The sequence below is a fragment of the Hemitrygon akajei genome, chromosome 5, assembly GCF_048418815.1.
Source record: "Hemitrygon akajei chromosome 5, sHemAka1.3, whole genome shotgun sequence".
In the NCBI taxonomy this organism is placed as follows: domain Eukaryota; kingdom Metazoa; phylum Chordata; class Chondrichthyes; order Myliobatiformes; family Dasyatidae; genus Hemitrygon; species Hemitrygon akajei.
In genome coordinates this window covers 32773398-32798649 of record NC_133128.1, presented here as the reverse complement: position 1 = coordinate 32798649, position 25252 = coordinate 32773398, and the positions used below count along the sequence as shown (strand labels likewise).

At 42.1% G+C, this 25252-nt stretch overlaps 1 protein-coding gene across 7 annotated transcripts in view; it reads left to right on the top strand.

The window, feature by feature from the left end:
* The window catches only part of LOC140727610 (type 2 lactosamine alpha-2,3-sialyltransferase-like), a 114499-nt gene that overhangs the window by 45883 nt on the left and 43364 nt on the right, over positions 1-25252 (top strand). For 6 of the 7 annotated variants that reach the window (XM_073045165.1, XM_073045163.1, XM_073045169.1 and 3 more), the window contains one exon: positions 7261-7369. In XM_073045165.1, coding sequence (XP_072901266.1) covers positions 7261-7369 — 109 coding nt within the window. Of the gene's footprint in view, positions 1-3269; positions 3379-7260; positions 7370-25252 lie in introns of those variants that run through there. The other variant, XM_073045164.1, reaches the window with a different exon arrangement.

Here is a 25252-nt window from a genome sequence, read left to right as displayed (position 1 = left end):
CCACAGTTTTGAGGCTGTGCCCTCAAGTTCTGAATACCCCCACCAGAAGATACACCTTATCCTCGTTATATGTGACTTCAGACTATGCAGATTCACAGTTATGTGAGGAACCTATTTCTACCAATGTCTCCTTATATGCATCCAATACTCACAGTTATGCGAGGAGCACTGCTTTCCCACCAACACAAGTCACGAGCGCACACCTCACAGTTTCACTGTTGGGATGAGAAACACTGCTTTCCCACCAATACAAGTCAGGTGTGCGCGCCTCACAATCTCACTCTCGCCAGTCTCGCATTGGTTTTGGCAAGGTGTGGATGTGCGATCTTGCACTCTTAAACTTTTGTTGGTTTTACCTACGGTGCAGTGATTTTGTGCTTGAAATATTTAACTGTGCCTCCTAAGTGTCCGATGTCATGTCCTGGGCCATCAGCAAAGCGGCAGAGAACCACTTTAATGCTCGGAAAAAAAAGTTGGAAATTATAAACAGCGCGGCATCAGCTGAAGGTAACACAGCTCTGGGACGCTACTACCGGTAACAGAATCTTGCCTTTAAAGTTCTTTTGTTGCTTGACAATGCGCCAGCCCATCCTAAACATTTGGACAGCATTCATTCTAACATAACAGTGTGTTTCCTGCCGCCTAACACAACATCGCTGATTCAGCCACTCGACCAAGGTGTGATCCACATTCAAGGCGTATTTTATTTATGGCGAACTATCTCTCAGATGCTGCAAGCAACAGACGATTTTGAAAATCCTGGGAGTTTACCAACGGTGAGGGAATGGTGGAAGCTGGAACTCTTGCCACAAATGGCGATGGACATGGACCCAAGTTTAGAATGGATTCAGCATTTCCGTTGTTCCCTGCCGTCAACCCTTCTTCCCTACAAGCAAATTTATGCTGAAAAACAAAATGCTGCCAAGCAAACAAACCTTGCCACTTTATTCAAACTGGTGTCATCTACTGCTGCCGGCAGTTCTAAGAGTTCTGTGAGTCTTCCTTCACCCCTTGCTGTGCTTGATATGATCCCAACACCACAACACCCACTCCTCTCCCGGAGCAAACACACCTGCCACTGTTAGTGAGTACTGTAATCCCGAGTATGTTAACTTTCAACTTGCACTGAATATTACCTTAAATCGGATGAAATATAATACAAATGTTTCCTTGTAGTACTGCTTTTGTGTCATATTGGTATGAAAATGTGAATAAATTACAGATAAAACATATTTAGGAAGCCCTCTGGAACGCATCCCAGTTTTCTTCATTTACATATTTATTTACATTATGCATTTTCACATTATGCATCGACTGCGAGGAACATATCCTCCGCACATAACGAGGATAGGGTGTACATTCAACATTCAAAGGGTTTCAATGCGTTTCCCCACACATTCTTCTAAATTCCAGTGAGTACAGGCCCAAAGCTGTGAGACGCTCCTCATATGTTAACCCCTTCTTTATTTGCAGAATCATCCTTGTGAACCTCCTCTGTCATCTCCAATGACAGTACATCCTTTCTGAGATATTTGGCAAAACTGTTGACAATACTCCAAGTGCGGCCTGACTAGTGTCTAATATCCTTGTTATCTGCTTGTTTTTATATTCTATTCCCCTTGAAATGAATGCCAATATTGCATTTGCCTTCTTCACCACAACCTGTGAATTAACCTTCTGGGAGCCTTGCACGAGGACTCCTAAATTCCTTTCCACCCCTGATGTTTGAATTTTTTTTCCCCATTTTGATAATAGTCCACACTATTGTTCCTTTTACCAAAATGCATTATGTTACATTTCCCAGCACTGTATTCTATCTGCCACTTTGTTTTTGCTCATTCTTCCAGTTTGTCTAAATCCTGCTGCAGTTGCCTTGCTTCCTCAGAACAACCTAAAACTCCACCTGTCTTCATATCATCCACAAACTTTGCCACAAAGCCATCAATTCCACTATCTAAATCACTGACAATGTGAAAAACAGCTGTCCCAATACTGACCCCTGAGGAACACCACTAGTCACTGACAGCCAACCAGAAAAGGTCCCTTTTATTCCTACTCGCTGCCTCCTGCCTGTCAACCATTCTGCTATCCATGCCAATATCTTTCCTGTAACACCATAGGATTTATCCTATGTGAGGCACCTTATCAAATGCCTTCTGAAAATCTAAGTAAATTACATCAACTGCCTTTCCTTTGTCCACCCTACTTGTTACTTCCTTGAATTCTAAGAGATTTGCCAGGCAAGATTTTCCTTCACAGAAACAATGCTGACTTTGACTTATTTTATCATTAGTTTCCAAGTACCTCGAAACCTCATCCTTAATAATGGACTCCAACACTTTCCCAACCACCGAGGTTAGGCTAACTGGCCTATAATTTCCTCTCTTTTGTCTTCCTCCCTTCTTAAAGAGTGGAGTGACATTTGCAAACTTCCAGTCCTCTGGGATCATGCTAGAATCAAGTGATTCTTGAAAGATCATGAACAATGCATCCATTATCTCTTCAGCAAACTCACTCAAGACTCTGGGATGTAGTCCATCTGGTACAGGTGGGTTATCCATCTTAAGAGCTTTGAGTTTGCCTAGCACATTTTCATTTGTAATAGCAATTGCACTCCCTCCTGCTCCATAACACTCACAGACCTCTGGCATATAGCTAGTGTCTTCCATGGTGAAGACAGATGTAAAGTACCCATTAAGTCCATCTGCCATTTTTTTGTCCCAATTACTACCTCATCAACATCGTTTTCCAGTGGTCCAATATTAACTCTCACCTCCCTTTTATTCTTTATATAGCCAAAAAATCTTTCAGTATCCTACTTTATATTATCAGCTAGTTTGCCCTCGTATGCTAGCAAGCATATTGGTTCCCCCTCCACCCCCCCCCCCCCCCCCACCCAAATTCGTGCAACTGGTCCTTTTTGTGTTTTCTAATCTGTGTAAACATAGCTGCAGGAGTCCAAAGAGGGCAATGGTGTTGTTTTACAATTATCGTTAGAATGTCATAGAAGTACTCAACTAAAAAGTCTTCATTGACGTGAAACTAGATAAAGAGTTGAAATTAGACTGTTAAGCTGCAACTGACCATTCCAGATAAAATCTTTCATCACAGCAAATGTTGATTCACCAGAACCCTTCAAAGTGTAAACAGTAAGAAGGATGCAAGGAAGCGTGTGATTGTATAATCTGATATCGTTAAGGAGGGAACCAGTTGAGTGGGTAGATTTAAAACACTTTTTCTGCCAGTACAGAAAGTCCAGGTCCTGTCTGACTGCAGAGATCGGAAAGAGGAAAAAGGTAGAAATAACTCTGAATTTTCTTTTGATGGAAATGATGCAAAGTCTGTCTGCAGTAACAAGTCATATTGAGGAATGCAATGGTGAGTGAGTTAATTGTTTGCCTGCCTTGATCTCATTTAAAGGAATGATAAATGTGGAGTTATATAGTAAACTTGCTAACTCTCATCCTTTAAATCTAGAGTGGTGTTTTCTACTTGAGCGCTCTTTTGATTTAAAGTAGTATAATAAAACCAAGAGAGCAGAGTATGCCCCTATACCAAGTTTGTATTGGAAAAGGAGGGCACTGTTTTGATGTATTTCTTTGTACAAGAATGGTTATTGTTCAGACCTTGGCTAGCGGTTGCTTTTAAGGCTCAACTTGGAAAGAATCCATTTCTCTCCTGCAGAGAAATCCAATTTATCAACTTATTTATAGCTATCAGAGTTCATGTCACGATGGAATAGTGTATGGTTTCAGGTCAGACACAGACTATGATGCCTAAATGTGTTTTATGTTAAAGATCACCATGTTTAGAAGAAGCAAATAATTGGATAACACCAAATTTTATTTAAGAATATTGACTGCAATTCTTTTGTTTTGACAACTCCAATTTTTTTTGAATCAGAATCAAAAGCAGGATCTCGACCTAAGATATTGACTAACCCTTTGATCCGCTGAGCTGTTCCAGCAGGGTATTGTTTGCTTCAGAATTCAGTATCTACAGTCTCTCATGCCTCCACTTGCTCCTCTTGCCCTGTTTCAAGTGTTCTCTAAAAGTATTGCCTTCTCTGTTTTATTTCTTCTGTGAATACTTAATTGAGTTTAAGAAAAAAATCTGTCCTGAAGAATAAAATTTCCTCCAGATAATATTACTTAACAGGTTCTCTACTTTTACTTTAGTTTGAAGTCATTTGTTTGTATTACCTCCATGAAAAGAAGAAATTGATCAAGTAACTTTAATTAATTGGAGAAAAGGAAACAAAATCCTTTAAATACTTGAAGTGGTAGTTTTAAATCCTAGTAACACAACTGGTTTTCATTGATGTTTTATGTTAGTTACATGGAATCAGTAAAATAAGAGAGATTTGGGGGTTTTTTTGGGGCGCAATATTGAATTAACAGTCACAGCAATATAGTCACAGATTTAAGTTCTACAAAACCTGTACTTTTATGGTAACTTGGTTGAATCTTTTCCAATCATTTCATGGGCACCATATTAAAGTTTATTTTTTTTAAGAACTGTCATTATTCAAATGATACATTTGCCATAAAGTTTACAGCATGTTTATTTGGAAATCATGATTTACAATGGCAAATATCATGGTCATATGTTATTGAGCCCTTTTAATTATTTAGGCTGCCGTAACTCATTATTTATGCATTTGACCTTCATACAGAAGTATGATAACCTAATTTTCTTAATCATCCATTACATTCTGTAACTAAACCTCCATATTAAGGCTGAAACCAGTTAGGACTGAAGTGTCTGGTTCAGTATCAGAGGGTATAAATACATTTTTTTTTCATTCTTTCATTCACTGTATGTGCCTTGTTTTTTTAATTACCACTGTAAACAAGTAGTTTATATGGTGATAGATCAAATGTCTGAGCCATCTGTTTGATAATATGATTTACTGTGTGAAATATTTCAGCATTGAATTTAAATATGTTGTAATCTGATGAATGGCAACTCACTGCTTCCTGGTAACCGTGTTGAGGATATAAACAGCAGAACTAAAATTTTGAAGCTATACACTGCTGTTGAGGAAATATGGCTGCTCATTGCCCATGCACGTCAGCACCATAAGACACAGGAGCAGAAATAGTCCATTTGGCTTATCAAGTCTGCTCCACCTTTCCATCATGGCTGATCCTTTTTCCTCTCAAACCCATTCTCCTGCCTCCTCCCTGTAACCTTTCACGCCCTGAATGATCTGGAACTTATTAATACCCGCCTTAAGTACATCAAATGACCTGGCTTCCATACCCAGCTGTGGTAATAAATTCTGTAGTTTCACCACCCTCTAGCTAAAGAAATTCCTCCTCATCATCCTCCTCCTCTCTGTTCTAAATGGATGTTCCTCTATGGAAAACATCCTCTCCACATCCATTCTGTTGAAGCCTTTCAACATTCGATAGGTTTTGATGAGATCCCCTCTCATTCTTTTAAATGCCAGTGAGTACAGACTCACATCCTTCAAACACTCTCATATGATAACCTGTTCGGTCCTGGAATCTTTCTTGTGGAAGTTCTCTGAGCCCTCTCCAATGTCAGCGTATCCTTTCTTCAATAAGGGGCCCAAAACTGCTCACAATACTGCCCAAGTGAGGCCTCACAAGTGTTTTATGAAGCACAGCATTAATTCCTTGCTTTTATGTTCTAGTCCTTTTGAAGTAGATGCTATTGTTGAATTTGCCTTCCTTACCACTGACTCAACCTTTAGGGAATCATGCGTGAGAACTTCCAAATCCCTTTGCACTTTATTCCTCCGCAACCATGCCAGAGTCTGTTGATTCTTGAAAGATCATTGCTAATGCCCCCACAATTTCTTCAACCATTTCTTTTAGGTCCCTGGAGTATAGTCCATCTGGTGACCTATCTACCTTCAGACCTCTCAGCTTCCTAAGCACCTTCAATAGCAACTGCAACTGCGCTCACTTCTGCCACTGACACGTTTAAACAGCAGGCGTACTGCTATGTATTCCACAATGAAGTTCCTTGACCCCATTACTATTTCTCCTGCGTCAATTTCCAGTGGTCAGATTTCTACTCTGACCTCTCTTACTCTTTGTATATCTGAAAAAACCTTTGGTATCCTCTTTGATATTGTTGGCTAGCTTACCTTCGTATTTCATCTTTACCCTCTGCATAGCTTTTTTTAGTTGCCTTCTGTTGGTTTTTAAAAGCTCCCTCTTCCTCTAACTTACCACTTTTTTTTGCTGTATTATTTGCCCTCTTTTTTTGTTGGCTTTGACTTCCCATGGTTGAAACATCCTGATTTTAGAATCCAACTTCTTTGGGATTTATCTATCCTGCACCTTTGGAATTGCTCCCAGAAACTCCAGCCATTACTGCTCTGCAGTCATCCCTGGTAGTGTTCCATTCCAATCAACTTTGGCCAGCTCCTCTCTCTCGTATGCCTCTGTAGTTCTTTTTATTCCACTGTAATACTGGTACAGCTGACTTTAGCTTCTCCCTCTGAAATTTTAGGGTGAATTTGATCGTACTATAAATCATTTGCCTCCTAAAGGTACCTTTACTGTAAACTCCCTAATCAAAACTGGTTCATTACACAACCCCCAATCCAGAATAGCTGATCCCCGAGTGGGCACAGCCACCAGCTGCTGTAAAGAGCCATTTCATCTGCATTCTACAAATTCTGCCTTGGGGTCTTGCACTAACCTTATTTTCCCAATCTATCTGCATTTTGAAATCCCCCATGACTATCATAACATTGCCCTTTTGACATGCATTTTCTATCTCCCGTTGTAATTTGTAGCTCACTGTTTGGGGGTCTGTATATAACTCCTATTGGGGTCTTTTTTACCCTCACAGATCCTTAACCCTACACACAACAATCGTACATCATCCAGCCCAATGTCACCTCTTTCTAAGGATTTATTTTTTTATGAATCAGGTCACCCCATCCCCTCTGCCTGTCCTTACAATACAATGTGTATCCTTGGATGTTAAAGCTCCTAGCTATGATCATCTTTCAGCCGCCACTCAGTGATGCCCACATCATACCTGCCAATCTCCGAATACACAACATGATCATCTACCTCACTCCCTGTACTGCGTGCATTCAAATGTAACACCTTCTAAGGCATTTTGAGTACGCTGTCTGTTGGTTTCCTTTCTTAATCTTAAACCTTTAAAGTTGATCGTAAAATTAGATTGAAGTATTGGTTTTCCAAGTAATTGATAGTTTTTGGTTTGCTGATTTCCTGATGAGTATTTTTTTTCCCTCTTTCGTTTCAGTTCTTGGAAGCATGAAGAGGCAGCGATACATTAAGTTGACGATGGCGTTTCTGGCGGTTCTATCCCTATTCTTCTATTACATATTTAATGATAAAATTAAATACATGGGGTATGTTATTCTACAATGACTTATCAGTGTTATTTATAATGTATGGATGGGGTACTGCTCCCCTGCTCCTGTGTATATTGTCAGTAGCAGTTGCATCTTTTTACAAAACTGGCCTAACCCCTATTCTAAACGGTAGCTGCATCAGTAAGTAAATTGGTCATTGATTATTTCTCTTGAAGGTGCAACTTGTGATTCCTTTGCTAAATTATTGACAATAAACAGATATTACTACTTGGGGTAAATTCCCAAGGAATCTTTGTAAATGTGCCGTGAAATGTTTTGACTTGATCTTCTTGGTTGATGTTTAAAATAACTTTTACTCTACTTTTACAGGGAATGCTTAATGGTAATTCTATCTTAGTAATGCCCTGTATGAATCGGTTTTATTTGTATCCAGGCAGATATTGGATCTGTTAGAACTCTGGAGGAACTGTGGCAGTCTGAATTGTTAGACTGAGTAGTTACAGGTTACTCGGCTACAATAGGTTAAACATTGTATCATACAAGTATTTGTTATAGAAGAATTTAGAATACTACAGCACAGTACAGGCCCTTCAGCCCTCGATGTTGTGCTGACCCATATATTCCTAAAAAAAAGTACTAAACCCACACTGCCCCGTAACCCTCTATTTTTATTTCATTCGTGTGCCTGTCCAAGAGGCTTTTAAATACCCCTGACGTTTTAGCCTCCACCACCATCCCTGGCAAGTCATTCCAGGCACTCACAACCCTCTGTAAAAAAAAAACTTACCCCTAATGTCTTCCCTAAACTTCCCTCCCTTCCACTTTGTACATATGCCCTCTGGTGTTTGCTATTCGTGCCCTGGGAAACAGGTACTGGCTATCCACCCTATCTATGCCTCTCATAATCTTGTAGACCTTTATCAAGTCCCCTCTCATTATTCTACGCTCCAAAGAGAAAAGTCCCAGCTCTGCTAACCTTGCCTCATAAGATTTGTTTTCCAATCCAGGCAACATCCTGGTAAATCTCCTCTGCACCCTCTCCATAGCTTCCACATCCTTCCTATAATTGAGGTGACCAGAATTGAACACAATACTCTAAGTGTGGTCTCACCACAGATTTGTAGAGTTGCAACAGATAGATAGATAGATAGATAGATAGATACTTTATTCATCCCCATGGGGAAATTCAACTTTTTTTCCAATGTCCCATACACTTGTTGTAGCAAAACTAATTACATACAATACTTAACTCAGTAAAAAATATGATATGCATCTAAATCACTATCTCAAAAAGCATTAATAATAGCTTTTAAAAAGTTCTTAAGTCCTGGCGGTTGAATTGTAAAGCCTAATGGCATTGGGGAGTATTGACCTCTTCATCCTGTCTGAGGAGCATTGCATCGATAGTAACCTGTCGCTGAAACTGCTTCTCTGTCATTGACCGTAGCCTACTCAGCGCCCTTCGCTCAGCTACCGATGTTAAACTCTCCAGTACTTTGCCCACGACAGAGCCCGCCTTCCTTAGCAGCTTATTAAGACGTGAGGCGTCCCTCTTCTTAATGCTTCCTCCCCAACACGCCACCACAAAGAAGAGGGTGCTCTCCTCAACTGACCTATAGAACATCTTCAGCATCTCACTACAGACATTGAATGACGCCAACCTTCTAAGGAAGTACAGTCGACTCTGTGCCTTCCTGCACAAGGCATCTGTGTTGGCAGTCCAGTCTAGCTTCTCGTCTAACTGTACTCCCAGATACTTGTAGGTCTTAACCTGCTCCACACATTCTCCATTAATGATCACTGGCTCCATATGAGGCCTAGATCTCCTAAAGTCCACCACCATCTCCTTGGTGACCTCTCTACTCTTGAACTCAATCCCCCTGTTAATGAAACCTAGCGTCCCATAGGCCGCCTTAACTATCGTATCAACCTGTGCAGCAACCTTAAGGGATGTATGGATTTGTACCCCACGGTCCCTCTGTTCATCCACACTCTTAAGTAACTGACCATTAACCCTGTATTCAGCCTTCTGGTTTGTCCTTCTGAAATGCATCACCTCAAATTTTTCCGGATTGAACTCCATCTGCCATGTCAGTTACGTCTGTTGAGAAAAAAAAGTGTCACAGATTGTTGCTCTTTGCATCTCTCCCTCCTCCCCAACCCCCACCCCCCTTGCTAGTGCTGCGAAACCACTGCAGGGTCTCGCTGGCACCTGCTGTGACCTTGAAGCCACTCCCCCCCCCCCCCCCCCAGTGACGTCTTCATTGTTGGTAGTGACTTCAGTTATGCTAACTCAGAAGCAGTCCTGCCAAACATGACCAATTTGCAACCAGAGGAGAGAATATATTAGATCCAGTTGATAATCAGTGCCTGTGGAGATTACAAGGCGGCCCCACCCCCTGCCCTCAGCTTGGATACTCAGGCCACTTCCTGGAAGCTGTCCAGTTTGATGGCGGCTCACTTGGAGGCAGTGGCTTCCATAGGCCAAAGGTTGTGTTGTTGTCTTTTCTGAACGTATTTTCTATGATCGCAAGCCCTTCCTGGACATTAGGAGTTTAAAGTACTGCTCGTTGGTGGAGAAACTGAAGGAGCTGGACTTGCAGGTCATTCTGCTGCCTGCATTGGAGACTCTTAAGTCGGTGCTCAAAGGAGGTGCGTAGTTTATTAGCTGGTTGCTTTTCTTGTGATAGCAAGATCCTGTCAGATATGGTATGCTGCAAGTCTCATTCATTGATTTGTTGGCAGACGGTGGGGGAGCTTTGTGGCCCCAGTTGTGGTGAGAGTTGGAGTCAGAGCTGTCCTCCCTTGTTCGCTTGGCAGAAGACAAGATGTATCGTGTTTGTAGACTGCTACAACATTCATGGTTTCCGGGACTTGGACTATATTTTTTTGTGTGACTGCATTTTACTGCTATCTTGTATGTACTATGTGTGCCTCATGCTGTGTGTGACTGTTGGTTATGTTTTTCACTTGGTTCCACTGTTACATTTGGCTGCTTTCATGGGTATTCTTGTATGGGTGAATGATAATTAAACGTGAACTTGTCCGTTTTTGCTAATCGCTGCATAAGTCATACCAGATGACAGGGCGGTTGGAGAAGGTGCCACCTCAGTGCTGCAGGACTGTTTTGAAAGCACTGACTGGAGCATATTCAGGGAGTCGGCTACCTGAAATCATCACATCAGCATTGATGAATATGCAGAATCGGTGATTGGTTACATAAGAAAATGCATTGTGACGTTCCCATGATTAAAGACTATGCGGCTGGGGCAAAGCAAAAACTATGGCTAACTGTAGAGGTTCATGCATTGCTTAGGGATAGGGCACCTCCTTTTGGTCGAGGGATAGGAATATTCTAAAGACACCAAGCGCTGCGTTCTCCCATGCCATCATTAAGCCAAATTGTGAGTATTCACAGACACCTCTGTAACACCAGGACAACATGGCACATGTGGCAAGGCATACAAACCACAAGTCCTCTGTCCCTGCAAGCTTCAAGACAGCCACCATCATTCCAGTGCTTAAGAGGGGATGATGGTAACTGGCCTAAATGATCAGCGGCACTGACTTCAATAATGATGAAGTGCTTTGAGCTGCTGGTAATGGATTGTATAACATCTCACCATTCAGCTACACAGGACCTTTTCTAGTTCACCTACCACTCAGACTGGTCTACTAATGAAGCATAACCTCAGCCCTCCACTCCATCCTTTCCCGACTAGAAAATGATGACTCCTATGCCTGGATGTTGCTCATCGATGTCAGCATGGCATTTAACATGAACATCCTTCAGAGGGTGGTGGGTGAGCTGTCCTCAGTGTACCCCTCTCTGTAACTGAATCCTGGACTTGACGGTGGAAAGACCCCAGTCAGTCTGAATCCAGCAACATCACAAGCTGCATTGTGCTGAGTACTGGTGCCCCCCAGACTTGTGTGCTCAGTCTGCTGCTGTTCATCTTGCAGACTGCCAGATTCAGCTCAAGCCACACATCAAGTTGGCCAATGATTCAACAGTGGTTGGCCTCATCAGCAACAATGATGAGTCAGAATACAGATATGAGGTAGAGAGGCTTGTCAAGTGGTTCAAGGACAAGCCAAAAGAGATTGTGGACTTCAGGAAGGTGTAGGTCGACCATTCTTGATTGCATATCAATGGTTTTGCCATGGAGAGAGTGAAGAGCACACAGTTCCTTGGTGTGCACGAAATGGATGATCTAACTTGAACCCAGGACATCACCTCATTCGTCAAGAAGGTACAGCAGCGTCTATATGCTTTCTGAGGAAGCTGAGGCATGCAAAGCTCCCCACCCCCATTCTAACAACTTTCTATAGGATCACCGTGGAAAGTGCTCTGTCTAGCTGTGTCATTGTGTGGTACAGAAGTTGCAAGGCATCAGAGTGCAAGACCTCCTATCTCCCTTCCTCCTGTTTGTGACAAATAGACCATAAAACAATAAGATATAGGAGCAGAATTAGGCCATTCACCCATCGAGTCTGCTGCACCATTTGATCAAGACATCCATTTCCCTCTCAACCCCATTCTCCTTCCTTCTCCCTGTAACCTTCCGCACCCTGGCTTATCAAGAATCTATCAACCTTTGCCTTAACTACACCCATTGACTTGGCCTCCACAGCTGTCTGTGGTAGTGAATTCCACAGATTCCTCCTTATCTCTGTTCTAAAGGTTTGAAATGGGTGTCCCTCTATTCTGAGGTTGTGCCCTCTTTTCCTAGACTCACTCACTATAGGAAACATCACCTCCACATCCACTCTATCTAAACCTTTCAAAATTTAATAGGGTACAATGAGATCCCCCTTCATTCTTCATCAAATGCTCCTTATATTGTAAGCCTTTCATTCCCAGAATCATTTTTGTGAACCTCCTTTGAACCCTCTCCAATGTCAGTGCATCATTTCTTTGATAAGAGATCCTCTTTAATATTATTGGCTAGCTTACTTTCGTATTCCATCTTTACCTTAATAACTTTTTAGTTGCCTTTTGTTGGTTTTTAAAAGCTTCCTAATCTTCTAACTTCCCCTTAATTTTTGCTCTATTATATGCCCTCTTTTTGGCTTTTATGTTGGCTTTGACTTCTCTTGTTAGCCATAGTTGTGTCAGCTTGCCTTTTAGAATACTTCTTCCTCTTTGGGATGTATATATCCTTTGCTCCTGGATGGCTTTCTGAAATTCCAGACATTGCTGCTTTGCCGTCTTCCCTGCCAGTGTTCTTTTCCAATCAATTCCAATCAATCCTCTCTCTTGCCTCTGTAATCCCTTTACTCCATTGTAATATTGGTACATTTGACTTTAGCCTCTCCTCAAATTTCAGGGTGAATTCGATCATATTATGATCACTGGCCCCTTAGAGTTCTTTTACCGTAAGCTCTCTAATCAATTCCATTTCATTGCACAACACCCAATCCAAAATAGCCGATCCCCTGATGTGCTCAACCACGAACTGGTCTAAAAAGCCATCTCGTAGGCATTCTAAAAAACTCCTCCTCTTGGAATCCAGCACCAACCTGATTTTCCCAACCTACCACCATATTGAAATCCCCCATGACTATTGTAACATTGCCCTTTTGGCATGCATTTTCCATCTCCTGTTGTAATTTGTAGACCACACAACCTTATTATTGTTTGGAGGTCTGTATGTAACTTCCATCAGGTCCTTTTTACCCTTGCAGTTCCTTAACTTTATCCACAAAGATTCAACACCTTAGAACCCATGATTTGATTTTTTACTAACAGAGCAACGCCACCCTCTCTGACTGCCTGCTTGTCCTTTCAATACTCATACATTAAACTCCCAGTTATATTGTTATTTTAGCTATGATTCAGTGATGCCAATCTGTAACTGTGTTACAAGTTCATCTACCTTATTCCATATTCCATGTGCATTCAAATCTAACACCTTCAGTCCTGTATTAACCCTTTTTGATTTTGTCTGCCTTTTACATTGCAACTCATCCTGTTGACTGCAATTTTGCCCTATCATCAGCCTGTCCTTGCTTGGAGTCTTACTACACATTGCTTCTGTAAGCTAACCAATTACCTCATCTTCAGCACTATTGGGTTGTGTCATCCTGCCTTTAGAATACTTTAGGATGTAGCTTTCTGCTTTCCACTTCAGCTTTCCGAATTGTTCTCAGAAACTCCAGCCATTGCTGATCTACTGTCATTCCTGCTCATGTCCCCTTCCCATCAGCTTTGGCTAGTTCCTCTCTCTCATGCTTCTGTTATTCCACTGTAATACCGATACATCTGAGTTTAGCTTCTCCTTCTCAGTTTGCATGGTGAATTCTATCATATTATGGTCATTACCTCCTGAGTGTTCCTTTACTTTAAGCTCCCTAATCAAATCTGGTTCATTACACAACACTCCATCCAGAATAGCTGATCCCTAGTGGGCTCAAACACAAGCTGCTCTAAAAATCCATCTCGTATCCTTTCTACAAACTCTCTTGGGATCCAAAATCAGCACCACCTGATTTTCCAAATCTACCTGTATATTGAAATCCCCTGTGACCATTGTAACATTGCCCTTTTGACATGTATTTTCAGTCTTCTGTTATAATTTGTAGCCCACATCCTGGCCACCTCCAGCCCACAGTGGTCTGAATATAACTCACATCAGGGTATTTTTACCCTTTCAGTTCCTTAATACTACCCACAACAATTCTACATCTTCCAATCCTATATCATCTCTTAACATCAGATCCACCCCACACCCTCTGTCCGTTTGATACCATATGTATCCTTGGATGTTAAGCTCCCAGCTATAATCTCTACCGGGAGCATTGTAGACAAAGGGCATTTTTGAGATCCCTACCACCCATCCCACAATCTCTTAGACCCATTACCTTCAGGAAGGAGGTACTTGAGCATCAGGACTAAGCCTGCCAGACTGGGTAACAACTTCTTCGCTCAGGTTGCAAGACAAACAAATACCCGGCCACCACAGAGGTCTCATCTCTAGGACAGTGAGCTGTTTACTGTTTATCTGTGCTGAACACTGCATGCATTTTTGAATTATATTTCATTAAACTTATTTAAGGTAATATTTTGTTTTATGTTCTGTGTGATGTTTTGTGGGTGTACAGTGTTCCTGAGGAACGTTGTATATATGTACAGTCAAAGAACTGTATATATGTACATATTGTATCTATGTGGTCAAAGAACACTGAGGCTGTCTACAAGAAGGGTCAGAGCCATCTCTATTTCCTGAGGAGACCAAGGTCCTTTAACATCTGCTAGACAATGCTGAGAATGTTCTACAAGGCTGTGGTGGCCAGTGCTATCATGTTTGCTGTTGTGTGCTGGGACAGCAGGCTGAGGGTAGCAGACACCAACAGAATCAATAAACTCATTCGTAAGGCCAGTGATGTTGTGGGAGTGGAACTGGACTCTCTGACGGTGGTGTCTGAAAAGAGGATGCTGTCCAAGTTGCATGCCAACTTGGACAATGACTCCCATCCACTCCTTAATGTACTGGTTAGGCACAGGAGTACATTCAGCCAGAGACTCATTCCACCGAGATGTAACACTGAGCGTCATAGGAAGTCATTCCTGCCTGTAGCCATCAAACTTTACAACTCCTCCCTCAGAGTGTCAGACACCCTGAGCCAATAGGCTGGTCCTGAACTTATTTCCACTTGGCATGATTAACTTAATATTATTTAATTATTTATGGTTTTATATTGCTATATTTCTTCACTATTCTTGGTTGGTGTGGTTGTAACGAAGCCCAATTTCTCTCGGGATCAATAAAGTATGTCCGTCTGTCAGCTGACATGACAATCAGCAAAATGTTATTTCTAACTCTCTATTATGTTTTGTTCTAATGTAGACACTATAATAAAATCTTCTAAGTCTGAAGTTGTTTTCTTTCCTTGCACTAAGTAATACAACTTTTTGGACAGCTTTGGAGAACTTGTATCTCCCATTTTCATTACTGCTGTTTAACCTCGCCACTCCTTTTGATTTTTCTGCTGAATAACCCCCTATGCCGTTGTTCTGGCTCCAGGCACACAGTTTGTTTTAGATTAGCCTCGTTTCCTGTACAAGTGCTGTTTTTATATCATTTCCTGTCTAGGTTTACTTGGATTTCACTTTGAAGCATACTCACAGTGAAAGGTTATCTATCTACGTCCTCGCTGTATTTGTCCTTGAACCAGCAATATCTATTTGTCTTAAGGAGGTATAATATGTTTATTGTTTATTATAATTAAGGTATCATTGCAGCTGGAGTTTATATGTAATGTGTAATCTCGGCACGAAGCTCCCAGCTATAATCTTCTTTCAGCCATGATTCAGTGAAACCTACAACATCATATATGCTAATCTGCAACCGTGCTATAAGTTCATCTACCTTATTCCGTATACTTCACACATTCAAATATAATACCTTTAGTCCTGGATTGTCCTTTTTTTTATTTTTGTCTGCCTTTTACGTTGCAACTCATCCTGCTGACTGCTCTTTTGTCTTATCAGCCTCTCTTCATTACACTTTGCCTCTGTTTGTAAACCAGCTACCTCATCTTCAGTGCTATCATCCGCCCTTGTTATGAAATAAATGCAGCTCAGGACTCTAGTTGCACCATACTTATGATTCCTAACTTTTCCTGAGATCGTACCAACATCTGCCTCCACAACCTCTCCACTAACTGTTCTGGCAGTCTGGTTCCCATTACCTGCAACTCTAGTTTAAGCCCCCACCATGCAGCATTAACAACCCTTCCCGCTAGGATATTAGTCCTCCTCCAGCTCAGGTGCAAACCATCCTTGTACAGGTCCTACCTTGCCTGAAAGAGAGCCCAATAATCCAAAAATTTCATACATTCCCTCCCTCCAACACCAACTCCTTTGCTAGGATTAAACTGTATAATCTTCCTAGTTTTGGCCTCACTAGCACGAGGCATGGGTAGCAATCCTGAGATCACAACTCTGGAGATCCTGCCCTTTAACTTAGCACCTAACTCCCTGCACTCCCAGTGGAGACTCTCGTCACTCATCCTACCCATATTATTGGTACCTACATGGACCATGACTTCTGGCTGCTCACCCTCCCAGTTAAGAATGCTGTGGGCTTGATCCAAAAGATCCTAGACTCTGGCACCTGAGAGGCAATGTACCACCCGGGAATCTTGTTCTCGCCCACAGAATCTCCTGTTAGTTCCCCTAACTAACAAATTCTCTAACACCACAGTGCGCCTCTTCTTTCCTCTTCCCTTTTTTTATTAATTTTTTTATGCATTTCTACAAAACAACTACAAAAAAAACCCATCAACAAAATGAAGATTAATACAGTGCAGAACAAATGTATCTAATATATAATTCATAACAATAAGGAAAAAGCACCCAAAATAAAATCATATAAAGTTAGTATCCTCCCCACCCTCCCACTATGAAACTCCAGGCCAACCATTACAATATGTAAATAAAAAATAATCGGAGTGTTCAACCCCATAGAGCTGTAAACATATATTTTAAAAAATAATGCCTGCTACCAAAACTATAATGTAATTCCCATCAAAAAGAAACTGTAAAACTTACAGGAAAAAAAGCCGAAAGTAAGGGATTATGGTACAGTAAAAAAGAATAAACTTAAATCTAAAGAGGAGTTATGAAAGTATTAAAGAAAAGGTCTCCACACCTTATGAAACTTTATGTCTGAATTGAGAAGTGAATAATGAATTTTTTCAAGGTCTAAACAGGACATATTATCACTAAGCCATTGAGCATGAGTGGGTGGGGCAACATCTCTCCACCTGAGAAGAACTAAGCGAAAAAGAGGGGTATCTCAAGAAATTTGGATAATAAAGGGTTAATGAAATGTCTAATTTGAAGGTATCTAAAGAAATGAGTATTAGGGAGGTTAAACTTTACAGACAGTTGTTGAAAAGTTGCAAAACGATTATCTATGAAAAGATCTTCAAAGCGCCTAATGCCCTTTCTATACCAATCATGAAATGTTGAGTCTTGCATAGAAGGTAGGAAAAGATGGTTGTGTAAAATAGGACGAGAGAGAGAGAAACCATGAAGGCCATTATATTTTCTAAACTGAACCCATATTCTCTTCCCTTCTGACTCCGAGAGCTGGACTCGGTGCCAAAGGGCTGACCACTGTGACTTCCCTGTTAGGTCAACCCGCTCCTGCCCCCCCCCCCCCCAGCAGTATCCAAAGTGACCTACCAGTTAGTGAGGGGGATGGCCAATGGGGTACTCTGCATTGGCTCCTTAATCCCTTTCCCCTTCCTGACTGTCACCCAGTTCCCTGTGTCCTGTATCTTGGGGTAATTATCTCTCTAAATGTCCTATCTATCACCCCTTCAGCCTCCCAAATGATACGGAGTTCATCCAGTTCCAGTTCCAACTCCAACTCCTTAACGTGGATTGTTAGAAGCTGCAGCTGGATGCACTTCCCGCAGTTGTAGTTGTCAGGGGCACTGGCGGTCTCCCTGCCTTCCCACATCCTGCTAGAAGAGCATTCAGCTATCCTGCCTGGCATCTCTACTGCTCTAGCTGATCAGATATAAAGACGGGAAGAAAGAAAAAACTGAACCTTGAGCTTTTCTTTTCTTTGCTTTCTCAGACTGAAGCCTCTCTTCGTTGAAGCCTCGAGTAGCTAAAGTCTTAAGATCACCACTCTGACTCTGTCCACTCTGACAGCCACTGCATTTGTCCCTGCCTTCCTTTAATTTGCTCCCAAGTGCTGATTGGGCACTGGTCAAAGCTCTCTTTTGTTTTAGTGACCTGCTACTGGCTTTTCTTCTTGGACTGTGGACTTCAGTGAAATCCCCTCCTTCTGATATCTGGATTGGTCTCTGGTCAAAGCTCTTTTTCACTGTAACAACCTGCTGCTGCCTTTTCTAATCATTGCCTGGCGCGCAATGATTCTGTATCGAATTTAATACATATACTTTTTAACTTTCTGCAGTTTTGCAAGTAAGAGCTCATTAAAAACTGAAGAAAGCTTCCATCTCAGGTGATTTTTTGAGAAGGTGTTTAATTTGCTGCATAGCTTTTTATATCAGTGTTGCGAGGACAGTAGAGTGAAAAGATGACTCGTCTTCTGAGGCTTTGTCCTCTGACTGGAGAAGCATCTGAAGGTCACCGTACACGACGGGGTCAGTTTCCAACCTGAGCCATGTCGATTGCCAAAACCTGGAATTGGGTCAGAAAGTGGCACGTCAATCGTGACTTTGTGACACTCGAACAAATCCACATTTAACATAGCTGCAGCGTGAGCTTACGGCAGAGCTGAAGCAGAATGAGAGCGGCTTGTGCTAAATGCGAAGTTGAGATGCAGACAGAGGAAGCACGCATAAATATGGAGAGAGTACATGAGGCTCCATTCAATGCACTCGAGGAGCTGAGCTGCCTTCGCAGAAGTGAAGGTGTATGGAGCAGCAGCTGACTAGACAGTGGTAAATCTGCAGCCTGAATCTGTCATGCCTTGATGTCACAAAAGAACATGTCCAAGTGCATCTTGACTATTCAAAAAACAGTACTCCAGTCCTTCAATGAGAAGCTGCTCACACAAAGCAGTCGACATGCCTTTCACATGGTCCATGTATTGACAGTCAAGGTCTACAGCAGCAAAGACCCACAACATCTCCTTTTGCAGTTTCATCACAGCAAAAATCTTAGTCATGAGTTGCGATTGACACTACCCCCATTTGCAGAGACATGGACGACTGAGCTTCCATCTGTCCCAGGACACACATTTGGCAAACCGATCTCCATAAGGCCTGCGTTCAGGAGCTGCGGATGCATTAGATTTGGCTCGATGTCTGGCTTGTCGAAAACTAGTCACAGCCGTACTAGAAGTGCTCAACAACCAATCTGACAGTTATCTGTCCTGGAAGCCAAGTTTCAACAATGCTTTGGAAGGACTAACCTTGTGAAGAGCTGGGCCTTCTCTGTAAGTGGCTTGATGGAGAGTTGTTGCAATGGGTTAGGGCATTTCTCATCAATCATTCGTCTGCGTGGTTACAAATGCTGTGGCAGAGGCTGGACAAGTGCTGTGGCTCTTCAGAGGCGGTTGAAGAATCTCTCTCCAGCTAGACTCAACAGTTTTCCGGAGCTCTCACACTAAGAACCTTGGAAGCTACTGGTGCTTGCAGATCTGTTGTCGGCACAGCAAGCTGCAAAAAATGAGCGTTACCTACTAGGACTATCACAAGAGGAATAAATACTCCGGTGTAGAAACGACCAAACAATATCCAAGAACAGCAAATGACCAAAGATTTCAAGTATAAAATGAATCAGTGTGTCCTCTATCCAACATTTTTATTCTTTATGGAAATTCCTCTACTGCCACACAGAAATGTGAAATGCCCCTGGTTTTATACTCTCAGCTTTCAGCAGCACCTTATTCAAAGAGAGGTCTCCAGCAAAATAAAACTGAATCCCCTATCACGGTCTACAAAACAGAGGTAGAAAATTTCCATTGTGAACCCAATAGACAAAGCCCTGTGCATTTAAAAAAAAAACTTCACCTCTTAAGGAAATGCAGAGGATTCAGAGAACAGCACACCAAGCAAAAGATGGTAAAGCGATCATGCACTGCACCTGAGTGCAACAGTAACCAGCAGACATCAGCACTTCATTCAGGGGCTGCATCCAAGGCTATTTCTGGTTCCAGCGCACAGCAGCAGAGCACAGTGGACAGCTAGTTGAGCATCCATCAGATGCAGCTACTTTCTCATGCACAGAGGTTATTCATGCTCTTAAAATGTGTCTACATCTACCCAAAGGGACATCCTTAGTGAGCAATAAAGGCACATGTGATATTGGGTGATCAGAACACTGGCATTTACAAAGTCATCATTCAGTGATACATTCAGTATTCAAGGTTCAGTTTCCCTGTACACGCTGAAGACATGTTCTGGAAAGTTGCTGGAAGAAGAGCCTGTGGATTTGTCATGGAGTCAGTAGGAGGGGTGGTTTGCTTACCCTTGCAGACTCTCAAAGAATGTGACCGTATTCCCAACAGGGATGAAATCCCAGCTCCTGAACCTGTCCACTGTCAGTTACATCTTGAGGCCATAGCCAACAAGTTTACCCCACTAGACTCTTCTGAGATTCTCCTGTTGCGTGGCAGAGACACCATCTGTGTGCATAAGGTACGTGAATAGCATAATGGTCGACACAATGTTCCTTACGCCCAACGGCCGGACCTGGGTTGGGTCACAGTGGGTGAAGTCTGCCTTGATGGTGCTCATTGGCCCCCTGTCAGCACGTTTAAGCCCAGTGTCCTGGAGAACAGGCCCATGCCTTTTCAGACCTTGTGAGAGTGGAAGCTGTGAGCAAACCAAACACTCTGACATACTTACCCTGGCTCAGTCAGATTTGGGCAAGTTGGCCTTCTGCCACTCAGAAGATGATTATAAGCTGGCACCTTCCATCGAAGATGAGCTCTTCCTTCAAATCATGAACAAAGAGCTTAGCAAAGATGAGTCAAACAGTTGGGTAGTTCCCCTTCCTTTTTGCTCTCCACAACAACTACCATCAAACAAACATCAAACAAGTCAACAAATTCAGATATCTTGGCAGTCAAATAACAAGTGATGGTAGGTGCGACACAGATATCAAATACAGAATAGCAATGGCAAAAAGAGCTTTCCAGAAAATGAAGACCATATTAACAGACAGAAAGATGAGCATGTAAACTAAAAACAGAATACTGCAGTGCTACATTTAATCTATCCTGACTTATGGAAGTGAATGCTGGACCATTTCCCCAGCAATGGAAAAGAGACGAGAAGCAGCTGAATTATGGTTATACAGGAGAATGTTAAGAATATCATGGACCACACACACATCAAATGAAGAAGTTCTCAGACGAGCCCAGGCAGTTAGATCACCCATACTAACAATAAGAGAAAGACAACTTAAATTCCTGGGACACATCATGCGGAAAGATGAACTAGAAAAACTCATATTCTCTGGAAAGATCGAGGGGAGAAAACCAAGAGGAAGCCCTCGGCTTATGTACATCAAAAGCCTAGCCAGGTGGCTACACATCGAGGAAATGGAAGTCCTCCAAAGAACAAGGGATAGATCTGTATGGAGAACCATGGTCACCAACATCTGCATCGGATATGGTACCTAGACAGATTGACAGACAACAACTACCAAACAAAAGAGAGCTGTCCCTTAGTCGACTCGTGTCCCTCAGTCAGACATTGAGAAAGAAACTGAAATGAATTATCATTATGTGGAGTTCATAGTCATAGAGAAGTACAGCACAGAAACAAGGCATTTGGCCAATCTAGTCCTTGCCAAAGCCATTTAAACTGCCCACTCCTATTGACCTGCATAGCCGTCCATATTCCTACTATTCATGTACCTATCCAAACTTCTCTTAAATGTTGAAATTGACCCCACATGGATCACTTGTGCTGGCAGCTCATTCCACACTCTCATGACCCTCTGAGTAAAGAAGTTTCCCCTCATGTTTCCTTAAACTTCTCACCTTTCACCCTTAACCCATGAACTCTAGTTGTAGTCCCACCCAACCTCAGTGGAAAGGGCCTGCTTGCATTTAATCTATCTATACCCCTCATAATTTTGTATACCTCCATCAAATCTCCTCTCAAACTCATACATTCTGAAGAATGCTGTCCTGACCTTTTCAACCTTTTCTTATAACTCAGGTCCTCAAGATTTGGAAACATCCTTGTAAATTTTCTCTGTACTCTTTCTACCTCGTTTACATGTTTTCTGTAGATCGGTGACCAAAACTGCACAATGGTAAGTCCAAATTAGGCCTCACCATTGCCTTATACAACTTCAACATAACATCTCATCTCCTGTATTCAGGATATTGATTTACAAAAGCCAATGTGCCAAAAACCTTCTCCATGACCCTATATACCTGTGACAGCACTTTCAATGAATTATGGACCTGTATGCCCAGATCCCTTTGTATTACCACACTCTTCAGTGGCCTACCTTTTACTGTGTAAGATCTACCCTGTGTTGGTCCTTCCAAAGGGCAAAACCTTGTACTTGCCTGCATTAAATTTCTACCATTTTTTTAGCCCATTTTTCCAGCTGATGCAGATCCCTCTGTAAGCGGCGATAGCCTTCCTAATTGACCATTACACCTCCCCCATACTTGCTGTCATCCACAAATTTTCTGATCCAGTTAACCACATTATCATCCAGATACTTGATATAGATGACAAACAATGGAGGACCCAGCACTGATCCCTGCGGCACACCACTAGTCACAGGCCTCCAGTCAGAGAGGCAACTTACTATGGTCACTCTCTTCTCCCTCAAAAAGCCAATGTCCAATCCAGATTACTACCTCATCTTAATGCCAAGTGACTGAACCTTCTTGACTAACCTCCCATGCGGGATCTTGTCAGATGCCTTATGGAAGTCCATGTAGACAACATCCACTGCCTTGCCTTCATCCACTTTCCTGGTAACTTCCTCAAAAAAAAAATTGGTTAAATGTGACTTACCATGCACAAAGCCATGCTGACTATCCTTAACCGGCCTATATCTATCCTAATACTTATATATCCAGTCCCTTAGAATACCTTCCAATAACTTTCCTACAACTAATGTCAGACTCACCAGCCTATAATTTCCTGGTTTCTGTTTAGGGCATGTTTTAAACAGCAGGACAACACTGTCCTCCAATCCCTTAGTCCTCTGTCACTAACAATGTTTTGAATATCTCTGCTAGGGCACTAGCAATTTCTGCACTTGCCTCCTTAGGGTCCGAGGAACAGCTTGTCAGATCCTGGGGATCTATCCGTCCTGATTTGCCTGAGGGTAGCAAACATCTCCTCTATAACCTGTACAGGGTTCATGAAGTTGATGTCGCTTTGCCTCACTTCTGTCGACTCTGCATCTGTATTTATTCAGGAGACAGATATAAAGAATGCAGTTAAGATCTGCCCCCTCTGTTCTGCCTCCACACATGGGTTACCATTCTGGCCTTCCAGAGGACCAATTTAGTCCTTTGGAATCCTTTTTGCTCTTAACATATCTCGTGGAATCCTTTAGGATTCTGCGTTACCTTGTCTGCTAGAGCAACTTCATGCCTTCGTTTAGCCTTCCTGATTTCTTTCGTAAGTGTTATCTTGCATTTCTTGTACTCCAAAAGCACCTCATTTGTTCCAACTTGCCTATACCTGCTAGGCACCTCCTTTTTTTCTCTTAACCCAGGCCTCAAAAATTTCTTCAAAAACCAAGGCTCCCTACACTATTTATCTTTACCTTTTATTCTGATAAGCACATACAAGCTTCGTACTCTCAATTTTGTGTTTGAAGGCCTCCCACTTTCCAAGTACACCTTTGCTAGAAAACAGCCTGTCCCAACCGACACTTGCCAGATCATTTCTGATACCATCAAAACTGGCCTTTCTCCAAGTTTGAACCTCAACCTATGGACCAGATCTCTTTTTGCATATTTGCTTTGAAACTAATAGCATTGTGGTCAATGGATGCAAGTGTTGCCCTAGAAAAACACTTTTGTCACCTGCCCTGTCTCATTCCCTAATAGAGGATCTGGTATCAGAAGTTCTTGTTGGGACTTCTACATACTGATGAAGGAAATTTTCTTGAAAACAGTCTTACTGCAAAAATCTTCAACTGTTTAACCATTCTCACTTTGAACATACCAGCCTTGTTGATGTTCTGTGGAGAAACTCTTCAGGAACAATCATGCTGCTCCACTGGATCCCAACCAAGAAAACTGGTATTTGCCCAACCTTTGTGTTTACCATTTGCCAAAAGCTGAACAAGTATGAATTGCCTTTGATTCAAGCACACAGTTCAAAGGCCTTTCACTGAACAATGTGCTCTTGCAGTGTCCAGACCTCAGTAGCAATCTGCACAAGGTCCTCAGCTTCCTAGTGAGAGAGGATCATTGAGACCACTTCAGGATCTTGTGGTTTCTTGACCACCAGCTGGACAATGAGATTCTGGAGTACTGCTTCAGAGTTCATGTATTTGGTAACTTCCCTTCACCAACTGTGGCAATCTATGGCCTTAAGAGAACAGCTGGTGGGGGAGTGAAGGAATTCGGTACTGAAGCATTGAGGTCACTAAGAGAGGCATTTCTCTGTTGATGATGGTCTTAAATCATTCTCTAGTGCAGAAGAAGCAGTCAATGTATTGAAAGCAGCATAAGGCATCTTGGCACAGTCTAATCTCAGACTGCATAAGATCATATCCAACAGCGCTGAGGTCATGCAATATTTTCCATCTGAAGATCTACCCTAGAAACTTATTTTGGCTTCTGCCTCCTCCCTCTCTAGCCCTCATGAAGGGTCTTGGCCCAAAATGTCAACCATTTTTTACTGTCCTTAGAAGCTGCTCAACTTGCTGAGTTCCTCTAGCATTTTGTGGGTGTTGGACACATACATTGATCAGAAATGTCTGGTGTATATAGCGGCAAATGCAACTATCTTAGATAGGCATCTTGACTGGTATGGATCAGTTAGCCCTAGGGCCTGTTTGCATTCTGTGTATGGTATGACTCTTGGAGCAATTGTCTCCCACGTACTTTTGCTGCAAAATCATGAGAATTGTCATTTTAAATTCATAAACTGTGTTCCTTTAGTGGCTGACAAAATAATTTTTTTTTTCAAAATCGTACTACCTATTCAGAATGGCGACAGTTTAATTATGTGTAATGTTCGGGTGATTATTCAATGACATTAGTCTATAGAAAGTCAACGTGTAGCACTACAGTATGGGTATCGAAAGGAAATGGCTGGTCTGACTTACAGCAAAATTGATTTATGGGAATCCTTGGAATGGGGCTGCCTGTCCCACTTGTGAATCCAGTTGTCATGCTTGGTGTGAAAAGGAAATATCAGGGTTATTGTACCAGCTTAGGTCAAGAGAATTAAAAGGTATCTTTAAAGTAAAGAAGTTTCTAAGTT